This window comes from Patella vulgata, chromosome 6, assembly GCF_932274485.2.
Source record: "Patella vulgata chromosome 6, xgPatVulg1.2, whole genome shotgun sequence".
Classification (NCBI taxonomy): Eukaryota; Metazoa; Mollusca; class Gastropoda; family Patellidae; genus Patella; species Patella vulgata.
The window spans coordinates 37870687-37892002 of record NC_065884.2 but is presented as its reverse complement, the minus strand read 5'-3'; the positions used below and the strand labels follow the sequence as shown (position 1 = coordinate 37892002).

The 21316-nt window shown below is 36.1% G+C and overlaps 1 protein-coding gene across 7 annotated transcripts in view; it reads right to left on the bottom strand.

Annotated features, from left to right (window-relative positions):
- Positions 1-21316, bottom strand: part of LOC126825389 (X-ray repair cross-complementing protein 5) — a 284666-nt gene that overhangs the window by 225575 nt on the left and 37775 nt on the right. For 5 of the 7 annotated variants that reach the window (XM_050555024.2, XM_050555025.2, XM_050555022.2 and 2 more), the window contains one exon: positions 14029-14139. The exons of 1 other annotated variant lie outside the window; for it this stretch is intronic. In XM_050555024.2, the coding sequence (XP_050410981.1) occupies positions 14029-14139 (111 nt within the window). Of the gene's footprint in view, positions 1-9220; positions 9312-14028; positions 14140-21316 lie in introns of those variants that run through there. One more of the 7 variants, XM_050555027.2, reaches the window with a different exon arrangement.

Sequence of the window (21316 nt, the reverse complement as noted above, 5' to 3'; positions counted from 1 at the left end):
CCGTTGGGAAAAGTCGATTTACAATGAATTGACCATTTTCCCGGTGTAGATAAAACTCAATTTTTTTTTATTTAGTTACAATCTTGTTACTTATAATCTTGTTTTCTGGGTTATTTACCCGCTTCCGCAATTAATAACAACAAGAGAAAAATAGAAATTGTCTGTACATTCCCTTGTTTTTATTCATTCTATACTTAATAAAAACATGGTAATGCACTGACTTTTTCTCATATTGACAGTCAATATCTTTTTTTTCAATTGTCAGATATATGCTAGTCAGGTCCTCCACACGAAAAATCTGGTTAAGTCATCCACGCTGCATTGGTTGACTCGTCCACGTGACTTAGTTTAATTTCGGGAGGTAGAATAAGTCGTCCAGAAATATTCAGTCAGTATAATATGAGTGTTTGATATAAGTATAATTTTCTTTACGCCAAGTAGCAGACTCGCCAATCTACAGCGGTCGCATTTATAAATAACAAACAACAAAATAAATCACTTTATTTGGGTTTCACACTGGGTAGCTTGTGTGAAACACTAGTATTGCTTTTGTTCGGATTCTTCTTCTTCTTACTATTATTTTTTCCACTTGAGCATATCTCAGAAACTACTTGTCGGATCGATTCGATGTCTTCGGTTTTCCTGGGAAAGTGGGTGTGACTCAGAGATTAAAGCTATTTCGAACGTTCTGCGAAAATGCGAAATGTCCAAAATCGCTGAAGTTGTCGGTTTTTTAAATATTGCCGTAATTGGATTATAACATTTGATACATTTTGACATAGCCAGAGACCAGGTTGATTGCTACGATTCTTTAGATTTTTGATTTTCGACGAATCCTCGGAGATGTAAGGCGCCAAATTTTGAAAATTTAAATTTTTACAAAATTTTTTTTTATTAATGAATATTTTTTTATGGCATTTTACCCAGGGTTAAATGGTCGTCTGATTTGAGCAAAAATGTGAACATTTTTTGTCTCAATAATTTTTCTTGGATACTATTGACTAATTCAGTTTATCGGTTCTAGGTTAATTATTTATTGTCCAATTTTTGTAAAACAAAGTTCATATGCTCCACGGTGCAAATTCTCATTTTTTTATTACCGGTAAAGTTTTTTATTGGCACCGGATGTGACGCAATTCAGCTAAAAACTCCGATTTTGACGAGTCGGAACGTCTTTTCGATAGCAAATGTTAATTTTTGCAAATCTGATAGATCAAGATAAATGCTCCTGCAAAAGGCGAAAAAAATCTCGGACTCGTTTTTTAATTTCGGTTTTGTTTTTGCGCCATTTCGATTTAAAGGTAAAAAAAGGTGTAAAAGTGAGCTATTTACAACCCATTCAGGCTTTTCATATTTTAAAATATTTCTTCGTAACTTTGATAAACTTGTACCATTAATCCATACGAAGAGAATTTTTCTCAAAATTAGTTTGTAATATGGGCAGTTGCCGAGAAATGGTGAATTTTGCATGTGTTACTTTTTACGCTATTTCGCCTGTAAAAGAGTCAATTAGTTTTGGATTTTCATAAAAGTGACACCATTTGATGCGTAATGTCAATTGTGACTAGTTCAAACCAATTTAACATTTTCAATGTCACAGAAAATGAGGTAATTTGGGCAAAAACTGTATTTATAGCCTTCGAAACAAATAATTTATTCAATTTAGTCATATTTGTTATTTGTTTAAAACAGATATTTGATTCAAATGAATTGCCAGTTGCGATGAGGGCCATCTGTGACTTCAATGTATTTAAAACAACACTCAAAACTCACCTCTTTAAATGTCACTATTTTTAAGCTATCAAACAATATTTTTAGGCCTTTATGTTTTTTAAGTAATCTTTTTGTATATATTTTGTATCATGTGATTTATGTATTATTTGTAAAGCGCTTTGTGATAATGTATGTAAAACGCTATATTAAGAATAAATCATTATCATTATCATTATCATTATCGTTATGAGTCTGATTTATAATGTTTTTAAAATTATGATATTTGATTCCAATCAACAAATAGATTGAACCCATACGATCATACTGATACCAAAAAATGGTTTCTAACTTGTAAGGTTGCAGAGAAATAGACGATTTTCTACAAGTCACTGTTCAAGGTTTTTGGTCTATGAAAGTGGCAATTATTATTCGATTTACATAAAATTTTCACAATGTGGAGCCTTATGCCATTTCTGATTTCATAAAACTTATTTAACATTTTCATTATCACTGGAAGTACTGTACACTTACATGTAACAAATGTATAAAATGAATTGTTATTGCTGGATTTGGTTGATTCTGCGTACATTTTGTTTGATGTGTACAATGCTTTTATGGAAACCTGTTTAATGGTTTCATCGGTACTGGAAGTGACATATATTCAAGGGTAACGGGGCACCGGTGAAACCCATCATTACTGCGTCGCAGTTCTAGTGATGATTGTTTTTACCAAAAAAACAATCATCCAACACTTGGGCTGTTTTATTTTCCACTTGAGCATATCTCAGAATCTCAGAAACTACTTGTCGGATCGATCCGATATCTATAGTATTACAGGAAAGTCGGCATGACTTAAGAGATTGAATCTATTTTGAACATTCTGCGACAATGCGAAATGTCCGAAATCACCAGGGGGTGTGTGTGTGTGTGTGTGTGTGTGGGGGGGGGGGGGGGAGGGTGGCCGAATGGTTAGCATGTGCGTGCTGTATCATACGGCCTGTCATTGAGTCAACTGGCATGGTTTCGAATCCAACCTCGTGGGTTTTCTCCGGGTCCTCCGGTTTCCTTCCACTGCTAAAGACCCCTACGCGCAAGCGAATTATTGAAATAAAATTAAACCATATGTTAGTCCAGAAATGACCTAGTTTGTGTCGAGTGGACGTTAAACCCCATTTCTCTCTCTCTCTCTCTCTCTCTCCGAAATCACCGAAGTTGTCGTTTTTTCAATTGTTGCCATAATATTTACAATAATCGACAGATTTTAACATTTTGACATTGTCGGAGACAGGGCAAATAGTTAACGTACTTCAGATTTTTGATTTTCGACGAATCTTCGTTTATAATAGGTGCGAAATTTTGAAAATTTAAATTTTTACAAATTATTTTTTTATTTATAAATATTTTTTGATGGAATGTTACACAGGATTAAATGGTCAGCTGACTTGGGCAAAAATGTGAGCGATTTTTTTCTCCGTAATTTGTGCTAGCCGCCATTGGGTAATTCAGTTTTTCGGTCCTAGATTAATTATTTATTGTTCGATTTGTATAATAGAAAGTTCATAAGGTCCGTTTTCCGAAATGTCATTTTTCATGTTACCGATAAAGTTTCCTGTCGGCAACGGAAGTGACATAATTTTATCAAAAACTACAATTTTGACAGTTCGGTACCACTTTTTGAAAGCAAATATTATTTAATTCAAATTTGGTATAACTCAAAGCGTGCGTCCTTTAAAGGCGCACAAAACATCGGACTCAGTTTTTTTAATTTCGATTTCATTTTCGGTCTATATCGATTAAAAGGTGAAAAAAGGTGTAAAAATAAGCTATTTACAACCCATCCAGCGTCTTCATATTTTCAAATATTTCTTCATAACTTTTATAAACTCGTAGCAATAATCCATACAAAAAGAATGTATGTGAAAATTAGTCTGTAATATAAGCAGTTGTCAAGAAATAGGCAATTTTGCATGCGTCACTTTTCACGTTATTTAACAAATTTTGTCAGAATCACTTTTTTGACATATGTAACACATGGTAACAGATGTATGAATGGAATTGATATTGCCGGGGTTGATTGATTCTGCGTCCATTTTATAACACTACTGCAATGTTTGTGTGGAAATCTGTTTATCGGTTCCACTGGTACATGAAGTGATACGAGTTCAAGGGTAACGTGGCACCGGTGAAACCCATCATTACTGCTTCACAGTTCTAGTTCAATAACAATTTCATTAATAAATAACATCAATACACAACGACTCACCTCTATAGTCCCGGTACACTTTTCTTCCCCAGTTCATATAATTCCTGTCAATTTTTGGAAAATTTTCACGAAATTCGAACTCAGTCGTCCTTAGGGTGTAACGGTGATATAATAATACGTTTTTTTAAATCAGATAAAAATTATGACTTCTATAGGGTCCACAAGCTAAAAGCTAAATCAGGGGCCATAATTCAGGAAGTTACGGTCCGATATGCGCGAATATCGAAAGGAACCGAGATCTTTGGGTTATAAACTTACATTTCAAGTTTCAACAAAATCAGATAAAAATTGTGACCTCTATAGGGTCCACAAGCTAAAAACGTGATTTTTCGTACAAACAAGGGCCATAATCCATGAAGTTTCAATCCGATACATGCCAATATCGAAAGCAGCCGAGATCTTTTGGAGATAAACCTATATTTCAAGTTTCGTCATAATCGGATAAGAATTGTGACCTGTAGAGTGTCCACAAACAATTGTGGACGGACGGACAACAACACATTTTCATGTGGGCGTATAAAAATTTTGACCTCTATAGGCTCCACAACCTTGATATACCATATTTTTACGCTATTTGAGAACGAAGGGCGGCCATTTTGTCTGTCAGTTAGGGCCGATTTTCACGAAATTCGAACTCAGCCTTCCTTAGGGCGGGGCCAATCAGGGGCCATAATTCAGGAAGTTACAGTCCGATATGCGTGAATATCGAAAGGAACCGAGATGTTTGGGTTATAAATTTACATTTAAAGTTTTAACAAGATCGGATAAAAATTGTGACCTCTATAGGGTCCACAAGCTAAAAACGTGATTTTTCTTACAATCAGGGGCCATAATCCATGAATTTTTGATCCGATACATGCCAATATCGGAAGCAGCCAAGATCTTTTGGGGATAAACCTATATTTCTAGTTTCGTCAAAATCGGATAAGAATTGTGACCTGTAGAGAGTCCACAAACAATTGTGGATGGACGGACGTCCAGACGGACAGGGGTGACAGCATAATACGTCCACATGAAAATGTGGGCGTATAAAAATCATAACAACAATTAAATAACAATACGAATATACTTCACTACAAAACCATGTTTCTGGATTAGGGGATTAATTAAACAATAGGTAGCGGCCATTCAAAGAATCTAACGACAGACATTTATGACTGTTGTATATTCCATGCGATGGTGTTGTAATTACACATCTGTGAGCGATATGGTTTCAGATGGAACTGAGACAGGTGGCTAGAATTTGTGATATAAGCAGGCGGTTATTCAATGAATATAATCTAAATTGTAATGAAGAGCATTTATGACTGTATATTCCAAGCGACGGCATAGGCTATGGCTTCGGATGGAACAGAGACAGCTAGGACGTGGTTGGAATTTGTCATTTATAAAACAATAGCAGTAGGTCATTCAAAGAATATAATCTGATATCGCCGATTAAATTTTCAACTTTTGTGTAAAGATGTTTTTATATTTTGTGTTTGTAAACAATACACAGATTAGGTTTTAGACTTGGATGTGAGGTATCCCGAATGTTAGTGTGTAAACTGATAAGTGTTTTATGTGCAATATATGTGCATATAGTTTGTAGAGGAACTTTCCATATATTTGGATATTAAATATTTTAATGACCCTGCTTGTTTTGTTTTTGTTTTTTGGTTAGAAATACTTGATTTTATTGTGACAAAACTAATTATAAACTAGATACTATTTTCGGTCCTTGCCCGTTTCAATGGGGGGAAACTGTACCTACAATTGTTAACAATTACCCTCCTATCGGTATTTCTTCAACATTCCCAAGGGGTGGGGATACAAAAATAAACGTTGGCGAAAATAGTCCCCCAAAGACGTCTAGATAAATGGCGAAAATGACGTTTCATTTGTGGCCGAAACGAGAACTGCACAAATTAATTTGTAAATTTACAAATACATTTGTTATTAATTTCGGAAGCGGGTAAATAACCCAGAAAGCAAGATTATAAGTAACAAGATATACGTCCATTGTTTTGTTATTTTCTAATAAATAAAATGTGAGTGTTATCTACACCGGGAAAATTGTCAATTCATTGTAAATCGACTTTTCCCAACGGACGTCGGCAATACCGAAGAATGGACGATATTCAACAAATATGCAATTCTTTCGAGAATTTTAGACAGTTTACTCAGATTCTAAATCTGAACATAGTTTCTAAAATTGGGAGACAGAAATTAAATATTTCACACAAAAACAAACGCCTTAAGTTTTCGAGATGACATTGGGCAAACTAATTACAAGACATGAAAAGTAAACGGCATTGCATTACTACTCGGTAAAGTGGTAATTTGGCGTAAAATCTAAACGCCTTAAATATTTAAACACTCTGTTCATTTCTTGACAACGTCCGGGAAAATAAACGCCTTGTCTATAAACTAAACACCATTCAAATCTAAATGGTAGTGTTCATTTCTAAAAAACATCCTGAGAAACTGGACAGTCGTAAAGCAGACGATCGTTGTCAAACGTAAACGGTGTTTCTTAATCTACACGGTAGCACAAACTGGGCGGTTTTTGGTGAATCTTGACAACATTTAACACATTCTTGACGGCAATCTATAAGCAGGATATGTGTATTAAATTCTAGATGATAAGCTTAGTTTCTAAATTCTTCCCTTTTTTCGTAAAATCTGGACGATACCTGGTCCCTAGTGTTAAATCCGAAATATATTTCATCCAGATATTTAACAGTATTTCATTACCGGAAATAAAAATAAAATTGTCCACCGAAAGAAATTATCGTTATAGGAGTGAGGTCGTACTTGCAAATATCGGCACGCTCCCAGAGTTCGGGAGGATATTATTTAACCATTTTGATCAAGTGTGGAATAGATGAGTGTGTGTTCCGATGGTATGCCTTATTTACTGTCTTATATTCATTCCTTCAATGGAGTGTCTGTCATGAATCCAAGAATAAATATTCACGTGATATAAAACATTTGTCTTGTAAAAATAAAATTGAAGATAGGTTGCCAGGCAACAAAACATACGCCCACAGCAGCTAAATCGTCCGAGCAGTCGACAAGAGTTGTCACATATTTATTCTTTTGTAGGTAATTAGGGGAATTTAATAGACAATTTTATACAGATGACATTATAATCTTCGTTGTTTGAAGGTTCACAAGGTTCTAAGAACTAAAACAAGGGCCGTAACTCTGGAAGCAATCTACAGAAATTGTTCAAATTCGACAGGCTTTTTTCGTTTTACTAATTCAAATAATGCATATAAATTTCATACAGATCGGATGATAACTTTTGTTGTTCGAAAGTTCACAAAGTTCAACAAAGTAAATCAAGGGCCATAACTCTAGACGTAATTGACAGAAATTGCTGACATTCAATAGGCTTGTTCGTCTTCATTTCACTAATTTAGGTCATAACTGAAACTCAATAGGCTTGTTCGTTTTACTAAGCATTTGCAAGGTACAACAAAGGGAAACAAGGCGTAATTAACAGAAATTGCTGAAATTCAATAGGCTTCTTCGTTTCACTAATTTAAATGATGCATATCAATTTCAAATAGATCGGTTGATAACTTTTGTCATTAGAGCGTTCACAAGATTCAACAAAGTGAAACAAGGGCCATAACTCTAAGATGTAATTAACGGAAATTGCTGAAATTCAATAGACTTCTTTGTTTTACTAATTTAAACTTGCATATCAATTTCATACAGATCGGTTGATAACTTTTGTCATTAGAGCGTTCACAAGATTCAACAAAGTGAATCAAGGGCCATAACTCTAGATGTAATTAACGGAAATTGCTGAAATTCAATAGGCTTCTTCGTTTCACTAATTTAAATGATGCATATCAATTTCAAATAGATCGGTTGATAACTTTTGTCATTAGAGTGTTCACAAGATTCAACAAAGTGAAACAAGGGCCATAACTCTAGATGTAATTAACGGAAATTGCTGAAATTCAATAGACTTCTTTGTTTTACTAATTTAAACTTGCATATAAATTTCATACAGATCGGTTGATAATTTTTGTCGTTAGAGCGTTCACAAGGTGCAACAAAGTAAAACAAGGGCCATAACTCTAGATGTAATTAACGGAAATTGCTGAAATTCAATAGGCTTCTTCGTTTCACTAATTTAAATGATGCATATCAATTTCACATAGATCGGTTGATAACTTTTGTCATAAGAGCGTTCACAAGGTGCAACAAAGTAAAACAAGGGCCATAACGCCAGAAGAAATTAACAGAAGTTATTGAAATTAAATAGGCTTCTTCATCTCACTAATGCAAACAACATATATCAATTTCAAAACAATCGGTTGATAAATGTAGTCTGTAGAGTGTTCACAAGACATTGCGGACGATGAGCGGACGGACCGACGGATGGGGGTGACGGCAATATACGACCACATTTCCATGTGGGCATATAAAAAACCAGAGCTGAAAATTCCCTGAAAGCCTAACTACGGGTAACAATATAATTCCAGCGAGGTAAAACGAGTGACCTTTCCCGCCATTATTTCCAACTCTCGTGAATTAATAGCAGACTTGATTATCAAGTCTATTTCTTTAATGAAGATTTCACTACCGTACTGCAGACCCAAGTCTTCGAAATCAGGCACGTGCTATATTTCATATAGGAAGAATAACAAAGAGTTTATCGTTCCATAAATATAGGCTATCCCAATGTGTGACATCAGGTCAGTTTTAATAATGATAAAAAATGACGTGTCGTCTGCCAAACAGCACTGATAGTTTACTTTCATGTGGTCACGGTCTTTCATTACACAGTTCCACACATCATGATGAATGAAACAAAACAAATGATTAATCTGTGTTTTGTAAGACCTTAAAAGCCAGTTTCATTTCATTTTATTTATATGCACAATATTTTCTGTTAATTTTCGGAGAATGTTAAGGGCCATTTTAATCTTCAGATTTCTATGTGAATGGAAATTCGAGATACGTTGCCAGCACAATATCAAGCCTGGGGTGAAATGATTTTTTCTTTCTATACACGAAGTATAAACATTAAATCTTTCAAAAGTTAAAATTGTAATGTGAACAGTTAATCAATATTGAATACATATTTTAACATTTAAACCTGTCCCAAATGGCTGTAGAAGACACCTACGGAACGTAGAAGTTCAAGGAATTTGGGGTGGTGTAGTGTACGTGTGTTTTGTTAATATTTATTGGGCCCACAAGTTAATGTTAGGACCTGCAACTTTCATGAATGGTGCCTACCAGCGGATCCTGTTGGCTTACAACTTTTCTTGCCGAATTTTAAACACTGATTGAGTCCCTCTACCATTGTGTGCAGTCCAAACGATTCGAAGAGTACAGGAGTAAAAAGATGTGGTCATTACAAAACGTATCATAAAGGTCAAACATGATTCAAACGCGATTTGTAAATGACTATCCGTTATCAGAGCAGCCAACTGTATCTCGTTTTCAAGTAGCCATCATACCAGGCCTTTCTTTCTGCATGGATTACTCTGAAATAGACTGTACAAATGAAGTACAAAAAAAAATCTCAATATACATTAGAATTAACAGTACAAATAAATTTTGTTGCTAAATGGAATAACAGATTGAGAAGGATCATCTAACTATCTTTGTGTATTGATAAAAGTGTAGTGTCGTTTATATCTGTCATTAATGTATCCGACTAAAGCTGCAGACATGGGGTCATAAATTAATTAAGAATGCCGATTAGGTAATTATATTTTTTTTACGCCGGCCAGATCAAAGACATCACTCTAGGTGGAACGTGTGCGTAATACCTCACGAACGAACTAATCGTACACACGTTAATTGTTTAATATAATTAAGTTTTAGTCATCAGTTGTTTATAATTATTATTTACCAATTAATCAATTAGCTTTTCTTACCAATGTTTTTGTAATAAAGTAGCCTCATATTATTTGTTGACTTAATTGACTTGATATGAAATCTGAATATAAATTATTCGATGGATAAACCTTTGTGATAAGATAAGGTTATAATGTCTAACATTGTTTCACTTTTTTATATGCCCACATTTTCATGTGGACGTATATTGTCGTCACCCCTGTCCAACCGTCCACAATTTGTTTGTGGACACTCTACAGGTCACAAGTCTTATCCAATTTTGACGAAACTTGAAATATAGGTTTATCTCCAAACGATTTCGGTTCCTTTCGATATTGGCATGTATCCGATTGAAACTTCATGGATTATGGCCACTGTTTGTATGAAAAATCACGTTTTTAGCTTGTGGACACTATAGAGGTCACAATTTTAATCCGATTTTCTTGAAACTTGAAATGTAAGTTGATAATCTAAAAATCTCAGTTCCTTTCGATATTCGCGCATTTGGGTTATAAACATGCTTTTCAAGTTTCATCAATATCGGATTAAAATTGTGACCCATACAGGGTCCACAACCTTGATTTACCCTATTTTTACACTATTCGTGTACAAACGGCTGCCATTTTGTCCAGCAATTTTGGTCCGATTTTCCCCAAATTCGAACTCAACCTTCCTTAGGGTGTAACGGTGATATAATAATAAAAATTATGACCTCTATAGGGTCCCCAAGCTAAAAACACTATTTTTCGTATAATCAGGGGCCATTTTTTCTAGCAATTTTGGTCCGATTCTCACGAAATTCGAACTCAACTTTCATTACGGTGTAACGGTGATATAATCAAACGTTTTTTTAAATCGGATAATAATTGTGACCTCCAGAGGGACCACAAGCTAAAAAAGGCGATTTTGCGTACAATCGGGGGCCATAATTCAGGAAGTTACGATCCGATATGCGACAATATCGAAAGGAACCAAGATCTTTAGGTTATAAACATGCTTTTCAAGTTTCATCAAAATCGAATTAAAATTGTGACCCATACAGGGTCCACAACCTGGATTTAACCTATTTTTACACTATTCGCGTGCAAACGGCTGCCATTTTGTCTGGCAATTTTGGTCCGATTTTCCCCAAATTCGATTTTGCGTACAATCAGGGGCCATAATTCAGGAAGTTACGATCCGATATGCGACAATATCGAAAGGAACCAAGATCTTTAGGTTATAAACATGCTTTTCAAGTTTCACCAAAATCGAATTAAAATTGTGACCCATACAGGGTCCACAACCTGGATTTAACCTATTTTTACACTATTCGCGTGCAAACGGCTGCCATTTTGTCTGGCAATTTTGGTCCGATTTTCCCCAAATTCGAACTCAACCTTCCTCAGGGTGTAGCGGTGATATAATAATAAAAATAATGACCTCTATAGGGTCCACAAGCTAAAAACATGATTTTTCGTATAATCAGGGGCCATAATTCAGGAAGTTACAATCCGATATGCGACAATATCGAAAGGAACCAAGATCTTTAGGTTACAAATGTGCATTTCAAGTTTCATCAAAATCGAATTAAAATTGTGACCCACAGGGTCCACAACCTTGATTTACCCTATTTTTACACTATTCATGTACAAACGGCGGCCATTTTGTCCCAAATTCGAACTCAACCTCCCTTAGGGTGTAACGGTGATATAATAATACGGTTTTTTAAATCGGATAAAAATTATGACCTATATTAGGTCCACAAGCTAAAAATGCGATTTTTCGTATAATCAGGGGCCATAATTCAGGAAGTTACGGTCCGATATGCGCGAATATCGAAAGGAGCTGAGATCTTTAGGTTATAAACTTACATTTCAAGTTTCAACAAAATTGGATAACCAGCGGCTGCCAGGCAGGATACGCCCACATTTTCGAGAGATGGATAGAGAACAAGCTAAAAAGAAAGTGATTTTTCCTACAATCAAGGGCCATAATTCAAGAAATTACAAGTCGATACGCGCAAATATCGAAAGGAACCGAGATCTTTGTGTTATAAACTTACATTTCAAATTTCAACAAAATTGGATAACCAGCGGCTGCCAGGCAGGATACGCCCACATTTTCGAGAGATGGATAGAGAACAAGCTTTTAAAAAGAAAGTGATTTTTCGTACAATCAGGGGCCATAATTCAGGAAGTTACTCTCCGATACGTGCAAATATCGAAAGGAACCGAGATCTTTTGGTTATAAACTTACATTTCAAGTTTCATCACAATCGGATAAAAATTGTGACCTCTATAGGGTCCACAACCTTGATATACCATATTTTTTATGCTATTTGAGAACGAAGGGCCGCAATTTTATCTGTCGGTTTTGGGCCGATTTTCAAGAAATTCGAACTCAGCCGTCCTTAGGGTGTAGCGGTCATATAATAATACGTTTTTTTAAATCGGATAAAAATTATGACCTCTATAGGGTCCACAAGCTAAAAACGCAATTTTTCGTAGAATCAGGGGCCATAATTCAGGAAGTTACGGTCCGATATGCGCGAATATCAAAAGGAACCATGATCTTTGGGTTATAACTTACATTTCAAGTTTCAACAAAATCGGATAAAAATTGTGACCTCTATAGTGTCCACAAGCTAAAAACGTGATTTTTCGTACAATCAGGGGCCATAATCCATGAAGTTTTGGTCTGATACATGCCAATATCGAAAGCAACCAAGATCTTTTGGAGATGCAGATTAACCTACACACCACACATCTACAGGGATCACATCCTAAAAACGCAACTTTTCGTACAATCAAGGGCCATAATACAGGAAGTTACGATCCAATATGTGCGAATATCGAAAGGAACCAAGATCTTTGGGACATAAATACATGTATGTATTTCAAGTTTCATCAAAATCAAATCAAATCAAAATTGTGGCCTCTAGAGTATCCACAACCTTGATATACCATATATTTACACCATTTGCGTGCAAGAGGCGGCCATTTTGTTCGGCAGTTTTGGTCCAATTTCCACGAAATTCGAATTTAGCCATCATAATGGTGTAACGGTGATATATTTGAACGTTTTTTTAAATCCATTAATAATTGTGACCTCTAGAGGGACCACAAACTAAAAAGATAGGTTGCCAGGCAACAAAACATACGCCCACAGCAGCTAAGTCGTCTGAGCAGTCGACAAGGGTTGTCACATATTTATTCTTTTGTAGGTGATTAGGGGAATTTTATAGACAATTTCATACAGATGACATTATAATTTTCGTCGTTTCAGGGTTCACAAAGTTCTAAAAATCTACAGAAATTGTTGAAATTCGACAGGCTTGTGTTACTAATTCAAATAATGCATATAAATTTCATACAAATAGGATGATAACTTTTGTCGTTCGAACGTTCACCAAAGTAAAACAAGGGCCATAACTCTAGAAGTAATTGACGGAAATTGCTGACATTCAATAGGCTTCTTCATTTCACTAATTTAAATGATGCATATGAATTTCAAACAGATTGGATGATAACTGTTGTCATTAGAGTGTTCACAAGATTCAACAAAGTGAAACAAGGGCCATAACTCTAGATGTAATCAACAGAGCTTGCTGAAATTCAATAGGCTTCTTTGTTTTACTAATTTAAATGATGCATATAAATTTCATACAGATCGGTTGATAACTTTTGTCGTTAAGAGCGTTCACAAGGTGCAACAAAGTGAAACAAGGGCCATAAATCCAGAAGAAATGACCTCTATAGGGTCCACAAGCTAAAAACGCGATTTGTTCGTACAAATAATCCATGAAGTTACAGTCCTATACATGCCAATATCGAAAGGAACCGAGATCTTAGGGTCATAAACCTATATTTCAAGTTACGTTGAAATCAGATAAAAAATGTGACCTCTATAGTGTTCACAAACAATTGTGGACTTGTGGACAGACAGGGGCGACGACAATATACATCCACATGAAAATGTGGGTGTATAAAAATTGAAAAGTGTTTTGGCATGTCGGATTCATTTTAATCAGATTGGTGTGAACTTGCCGTAAAGTGGATATAGTAACCATTGGATATAGTAACCATTGGCTATACGTACATGAAATTTAGATTTTTTGTCTTATGTGGTCTTCACAACAAATCAGATGGATATCTCAAGACGAATAGTGTTAAAGCTTAAATGATCATGTTTCTTCTTCTGAAAGATTGTAGCTTACTTACCCTCATACAAACATTAAAATGATTGTCACCTTCATCATCCGTTTTACTTTTAAACATATCTTTACTACAGTCAACCATGAATATCAATCCATCACTATTTCCCCACCTTAACTAAAAGTTCAAAATACTTCATTTTCAGAAAGATAGGTAGCTAGGTAATGAAACATATGCGCCCAGCAGCTAAGTCAACTGCGCAGTCCACAATGATTGACACACATTTTTCTTTTGTTCATAATGAAAGAATTTACAAGACACTAAAAAAGTTATAAGAAGTCTTGTTTCTCACGTGACTTCACTGCCGGCAACTGGGAGCAACTGAGAGGATTGTGTCGATGGACGCGTGCTTGTGACTGGAAAACCACCAGCTGCAACCAGTTAGCCGTGTTCTACTTTTCCGGCAACTAGTTGTACTCAGTTTCTCTAAAATGGTCGATCTACGCCCAAACGGTAACTGATCGTATCCAATTTGCACAACCAAACCATCGATATTTTTGCAAAAATACAGCTTAATTCTCCTAGAGCTAAAACTGTAGATTCAGATAAAAAAAACCCCCAAAAAACAGACTCACCACAAGTAATGGTAATTTTGATAACCCGGTAAAAAAACAAAACAAGCTTGCAGATTATTTATACCGGGTCCAGTAAGTTGCCTTGAGGAAATAGGCCACGTGCCAATCAAAGGAAGTATGATATGATCTCGGAATGGATTGTGCATCTATCGCGTGCCTTTGACGGTCAGTATGAATTCCAGGTGTACTGGTAGAAATTAAACTAATAATTGGATCATAATTTAATGCTTTCACTGACCAGTTGTTAGTTAAATTTAAATCTTAGTTGAATATAATCCTCGGATAGAACACCGAATACACTGAGAAATAGTCATTAATAATATATTATGAATCTCCAATGCCGAATGACACATGACATCGGTTATTATTATTGAAAGCTGTATGGCATAGTTGTATGGAATTTAATTTTAAAGCCATTTCAATTATGGTTGTCACGTGATCATTGTGCCATGTGTCTATCATGGACGAATGAATAAAAACATTTGCAAGTTATAATTATGTGATAGAAAAAAAACCCTTACAAATTGTGTTATAAAGAAATACATGTACCATGGTGCCGTATCAACTTATATCCATCGAAAAAAAACCCAACCGAATACAGTAATTTATTCAGGAATATTACTGACATGAACTTTAAGCCGGTACGTGAATTATGGAAAATTTTCTGTATGGTGTACCTGTTTGTCGTTATATTTGTGGTAATTACATACAGTAGAATACGATATTCCTCATAACAAATTACCAAGAATTATTTTTGTTGAAGTCTGGTTATATTAAAGGGAATGGAAACTTAAAATTTTAAAACCCAGTTCCTACCAGGACCTCATTTGACCCAATTCGTTTCAAAATGGATTAAGAACTCTGGCAGTAATTATCGGAAGAGATCAAGGGCTATAACTCAGGCAGTAATTTGTCTCATGACCTTAAAGACTGTGTATAAATTTAAAGTCAATCGGATATTAACTTTAGCCTCTAGAGCGTCAACAAGATATTTCAAAGAGATCAAAATCATAACTATTGCAGTAACTATTTAGACGGAGAGATATAATTTCTGTTTGTCAAGTACCGAGAACAAATTGCAAAAGAATTTCTTTCACTGGAATCTAGTAAAGGGATGTCTTAAGGACTCCCAACTCAAAATTGTCCGCTGAAACCCTGTAGCGTTTTTCATAATTAGCATAAATCCAAGATGGCCACCAATTGGACTTTCTGGCCTCCATATCTTGGAAACGGCTCGTTTTAGAGCAATAAATGTATTATCATTAGATACAAAAGTGATATCAACGAATCGGAAAAAAATATTATCGTGACGATAAATGTCATGGTGTGAGTTCATGACGGTAATGTGATGTAATGACGTCACATTGACGTTAAAACACTTAGCCCGGCAGAACTATGGCTGAACCTGGAAGTTGTACACAAAGATTTTTTTATGATTGATTTAATAGCCTATGGTGTCCTCTTTAAGAATCTGCCGATTGAACCTGGGTCACCCTGGAGCATTTTGAGAAATTCAAGATGGCGTCCAAGATGGCCGTCATTTCAAATAATCACCTATAACCCCCATACTATTTTGTCTAGGATGATAATTTTGGTGTCTAACCGTATGTTTTTGGGGCCAAGGAATACACCAAAATCATCCATTATGCTGTGGGGTGATTAGATGATAGCAGACAATATGTCCCTTTAACGCGGTTTGGACAATAATTATTTCACGAACCAAACTATATATTTATGGACATAGCAGCATATGATTGATACGATAACACTACATACATGCCTAACAGGGGGTCCAGGGCCACATGGGCACGGCCCTGAAAAGAAGGGCACAATCTGTGTTTTGATCATGTAAAAAAGCAAATTCTACCCGCAAAATACGAAAATACCCCCACAAAACTAGGTAATATTCAGTTTAATCCTTTAGTCGTGTGTCTGGTTGCAACCTGCGACTTCACAGGTGCAAAATACTATACATTCTAAGCCTACTATTTGGATCGTCACTCGTGCATCCGCATTTGATGAGCTACAGGAGCAATTTGACCGATTGTAATGTTCTCAATTTAGTCACCTTAACCCAGCAATACAGTTCTGGATCAAGTTCTGGTGGATTGCGATCTTCCAGTGAACGCCACACAATAGCATGGTGGTGACATCGTTTTACTTTCCATACGAATGCATCATTCGTTGGAGCAAGACTACATGGTTTAAATGTGGATGATGATGATATATTTCCAGTTTCGGATGCCTATACGATAACACTACATACATGCCTAACAGGGGGTCCAGGGCCACATGGGCACGGCCCTGAAAAGAAGGGCACAATCTGTGTTTTGATCATTTAAAAAAGCAAATTCTACCCGCAAAATACGAAAATACCCCCACAAAACTAGGTAATATTCAGTTTAATCCTTTAGTCGTGTGTCTGGTTGCAACCTGCTACTTCACAGGTGCAAAATACTATACATTCTTTCTAAGCCTACTATTTGGGTCGTCACTCATGCATCCGCATTTGATGAGCTACAGGAGCAAATTGACCGATTGTAATGTTCTCAATTTAGTCACCTTAACCCAGCAATACAGTTCTGGATTAAGTTCTGGTGGATTGCGATCTTCCAGTGAACGCCACACAATAGCATGGTGGTGACATCATTTTACTTTCCATACGAATGCATCATTCGTTGGAGCAAGACTACATGGTTTAAATGTGGATGATGATGATATATTTCCAGTTTCGGATGCCTATACCCTCCAGCGTCACAATGGAATCACCAATCAAAGAAGAAACAACCGTTGACATTGGAATCACCAATCAAAGAAGAAACAACCGTTGACATGTCAATTATCATTGGAATCTTGTCAGCCCATACTCTGACACGGTTGCATGCTGCTACAGCTGTGGAAGTGGCGAGAGCTTGATTGTATTCTCTCTCTCACTCGTCGGAGTAGTAGAATCGGTGCTTACACAGGCCACTGTACATGTATTTTTGTCAGCTTGTTATGGACAGACTTCTAGCAAATCGATGCCTGAAACATGCTGGTGAGTAGTGCTCCTACGGTTAGGACTTTTTATTATTTGAATAGCCGTAGCTATTAACTGGTCAGTAACCGTTAACCGTATGGTATCAATTTTAAACGTAAAACAGAGCTTGTCAGGAGGTGCGAGTCATTACTCGTGCGTACGCTATACTCGCCTAGCTAAAAGGCATTACAGGAATTTTTTCAGACATGTACAATTCTTTAATGAGAATCTAAACTACCTTAGGCCGTAGTTATTTATTTACCTGGTTAACTTGGTTCATTTGAAACATTTTTTAATTCTATATAACGATAATATACAAAACAATACTCTGTTTCCCTTCGTACGTGACAGATGGCGATAATATTATGATTACACAATGTTACTAAGAATAGAATAAAGTAAATTGGAAGGCGTCTATTGATTGGACAATAAAGAAATAATTCCTCGCTTGCAAGTAGAATTTTTATGATTGGTTAATTTAACTAAAAACCAAAGTAGAATTCTTGCGAGAAATTACGAGATATGAAACGTGTTGAATGTCGTAACGAATCTAGTATAATGTCATTTTCTAGCCTTTATGATTATATTTTGAATGGTGGTTACGTTTTGAAGTAAATAATAAACAAGGTAGAATATAGTTAGAAATGCCGAGAAGTATTTAGATTGGATTAACAAAAGCTAAAGTCAGAACAAGGTCTGTTGACTTTGCTGTATGACTACGACGAGTGCTATTAATAGTATTATTTTGGATGTCAGCTGTTTCGTAACCTGGCTGTTTCGTACTTAGTTCATTCGTACCTCACATGAGCCGTTTCGTACTTCACTTCGTACCTCAAATTGATTCATACCTTTTCCTATGCTGTTGAAATCAGTTAAAAGAAATTGAAATAAAGGTGAAACGATTTGATCAACACAGCCTGCCCAATAGTAGTAATTCACACACAATTAAAGCCAAAGGACACATTTATACTAAAATTGCTTCAGCATTTCACTAAATTTACATCGGTTACGATCGAAAGCCATTTTCATGCAGTTGGGTTTCAATAACAGAATTACCCTGTGATATGACCGTATATACGGTCCATGATATAAAAGAATGGGTTCAATAATCAACCCCGGATTAAATACTTTTTCATTGGTTTTTCAACTGCTTTAACAATCACCAATCAACTGTCGTCAATAATCACAACTCAATGAGCAGAATGGGTTCAATAATCAACATCAGATTTAAAGGAAGGCAGGTATAATCGTTTATTTCAATTTTTTTCAACAACATATAGATTTATTTTAATTTCGTTCAATTCATTTCAACAACAATTTGAGGTACAAATCATGTGTTTATTCTAATTCTAGTTCGGCAGCAATTTTTATAAATTTAGCGCAGCCTTTGGATTTAGGAGAAGGAACTAATCAATTTGAGGTACAAATCTCGTGCATATTCTAATTCTGGTTCGGCATATTCAATTTCTTTCAACTGATTTCAACAACATAGGAAAAGGTAAGAATCAATTTGAGGTACGAAGTGAGGTACGAATGAACTAAGTACGAAACAGCCAGGTTACGAAACAGCCTGCACCCATTATTTTTTAGCAGTCGACATCGTAGGACGACTGTTACATTCTAAGATTTTCAAACATCAAATACAAAATGACAACGGGCAAGTTTTGTTATAAAGAGGAATATAATCAGACACAACTCTGGGTAATGGGGGACATCTCCGAATAACCGTACCGTTGAATTCGAACCGTTTAACAGTCCAGTTCTAACCCTTTACGGCTATCCGACTAGTCGTAGGAGCACTACTGGTGGGTATGGACATCTAAAAGTCATCATCCCCACTCAAACATGGTAGTCTTGCTCAATGAATGATACATTTACAGGGAACGTAAAAAGAGCTCATCAACAAGTCATTGCTGGATGAAGGATACTAAATTGATAACACTACAACCGGCCAACTTGCTCCAGGGTCTGTCATGTGTCTCATCAGATGCGGATACAAGAATGACACCTCATGCAGTACGCTTGCTTGTAGATGCACTACGGATGGCTTAGAATGTACAGTATTTTGTGCTTGTACTGTCTTAGGTTGCAGCCAGAAATACGACCAAAGGATTAAACTGAATATTGCCTAGTTTTGTGGGCATTATTTTCGTGTTTTGTGGGTAAAATTTGTTTGTTTAAATGTTCACAAAACAGCTTGTTCCCCCCTTTTCAGGGCCGGCCCATGTGGCCCTTTAGCCCCCAATAGGCATGTATGTGATGTTATCACATCAATCATATGCTCCTTTACCCATATATAGTTTGGTTTGGTGAAATAACGAGTTAAAGGGCCATATTGTCTGGCATTTTAGATTTTACTATCATCTAATCACCCCACAACATAATGAATGATTTCAGTGTTTTCTATGACCAGAGTAACATACGTTTAGACCCCAAAATTATCGTCCTAGAATAAATACTATGGGAGTTATGGGCGATTATTTGAAATGGCGGTCGTCTTGGATGCCATCTTGAATTTCGCAAAAACGCTCAAGCGTGACCGGAGTTCACCCGGCAGATTCTGAAAGAGGACACCATAGGCTACTAAAATCAATCCTAAAAAAAACTTTATAGACAATTCCCAGATTCACTCGAAATATTGAGGTTTGACGACCGGACTTACTGCTTTGATACCGAATAAGCGGGTTTGACGTGAGTTCTGGGGTCTTAGAGAACTAAGAATAAGCGGGCTGAGAACTAGTTTGTTTTTGTGACACTGACTGACTGGGCTGGAATCCAATCTGGTGAGTGAAATTCTATCTGCACTGTGCATGCACATGAGCATTAGAGTTTAACAACACCCCCACTATTATTTAGGTTATTGCCGCCAATTATGCACGTATTCGTGGCAACATCCCCACCATTATTTAGGTTATTGTCGCAAATTATGCACGTATCCATGGCGAAATACAACTCTTTTCACAAAACTAGCAAAAAAAAAGTTTCAAATATCTTGGGAAAACCCAGACTGGATTCCAAGCCAATCATAAGAGCTTGACAACATCCCCACCATTATTTAGGTTATTCCCGCAAATTATGCACGTATCCATGGTGAAATACGACTCTTTTCACAAAATTAGCAAAAGAAAGCATCAAATATGAGGAAAACCAAGACTGGATTCCAAGCCAATCACCAGATTGGATTCCAGTCCAATCAGTCAGTGTCACAAAAACAAACTAGGTCACAGCGCGCTTATTCTGAGTTCCCTAAGACATCAAACCCGCTTATTCAGTATCAAAGCAGTGTTTTGACGTCAAAATAACGGCAGTGTGAAGTCATGACGTCATTGTGACATCAGGGCGTCAGACCATGACCTGCTGGTGTTGTGATAATTTTATTTTCCGATTCGTTGATACCACTTTTGTATCTAATGATAATACATTTATTGCTCTAAAACGAGCCGTTTCCAAGCTATGGAGGCCAGAAAGTGATATTGGCGGCCATCTTGGATTTATGCTAATCATGAAAAACGCTACAGGGTTTCAGCGGAAAATTTTGAGTTGGGAGTCCTTTAGACATCCCTTTACTAAATTCCAGTGAAAGAAATTCTTTTGCAATTTGTTCTCGGTAGTTTTTTATTTCTCTCTGTCTAATTGGAATTCGCTGAAAATTAATAGGCTTCTTCGTCTAATGACCTTAAACACTGTGTATAAATTTAAA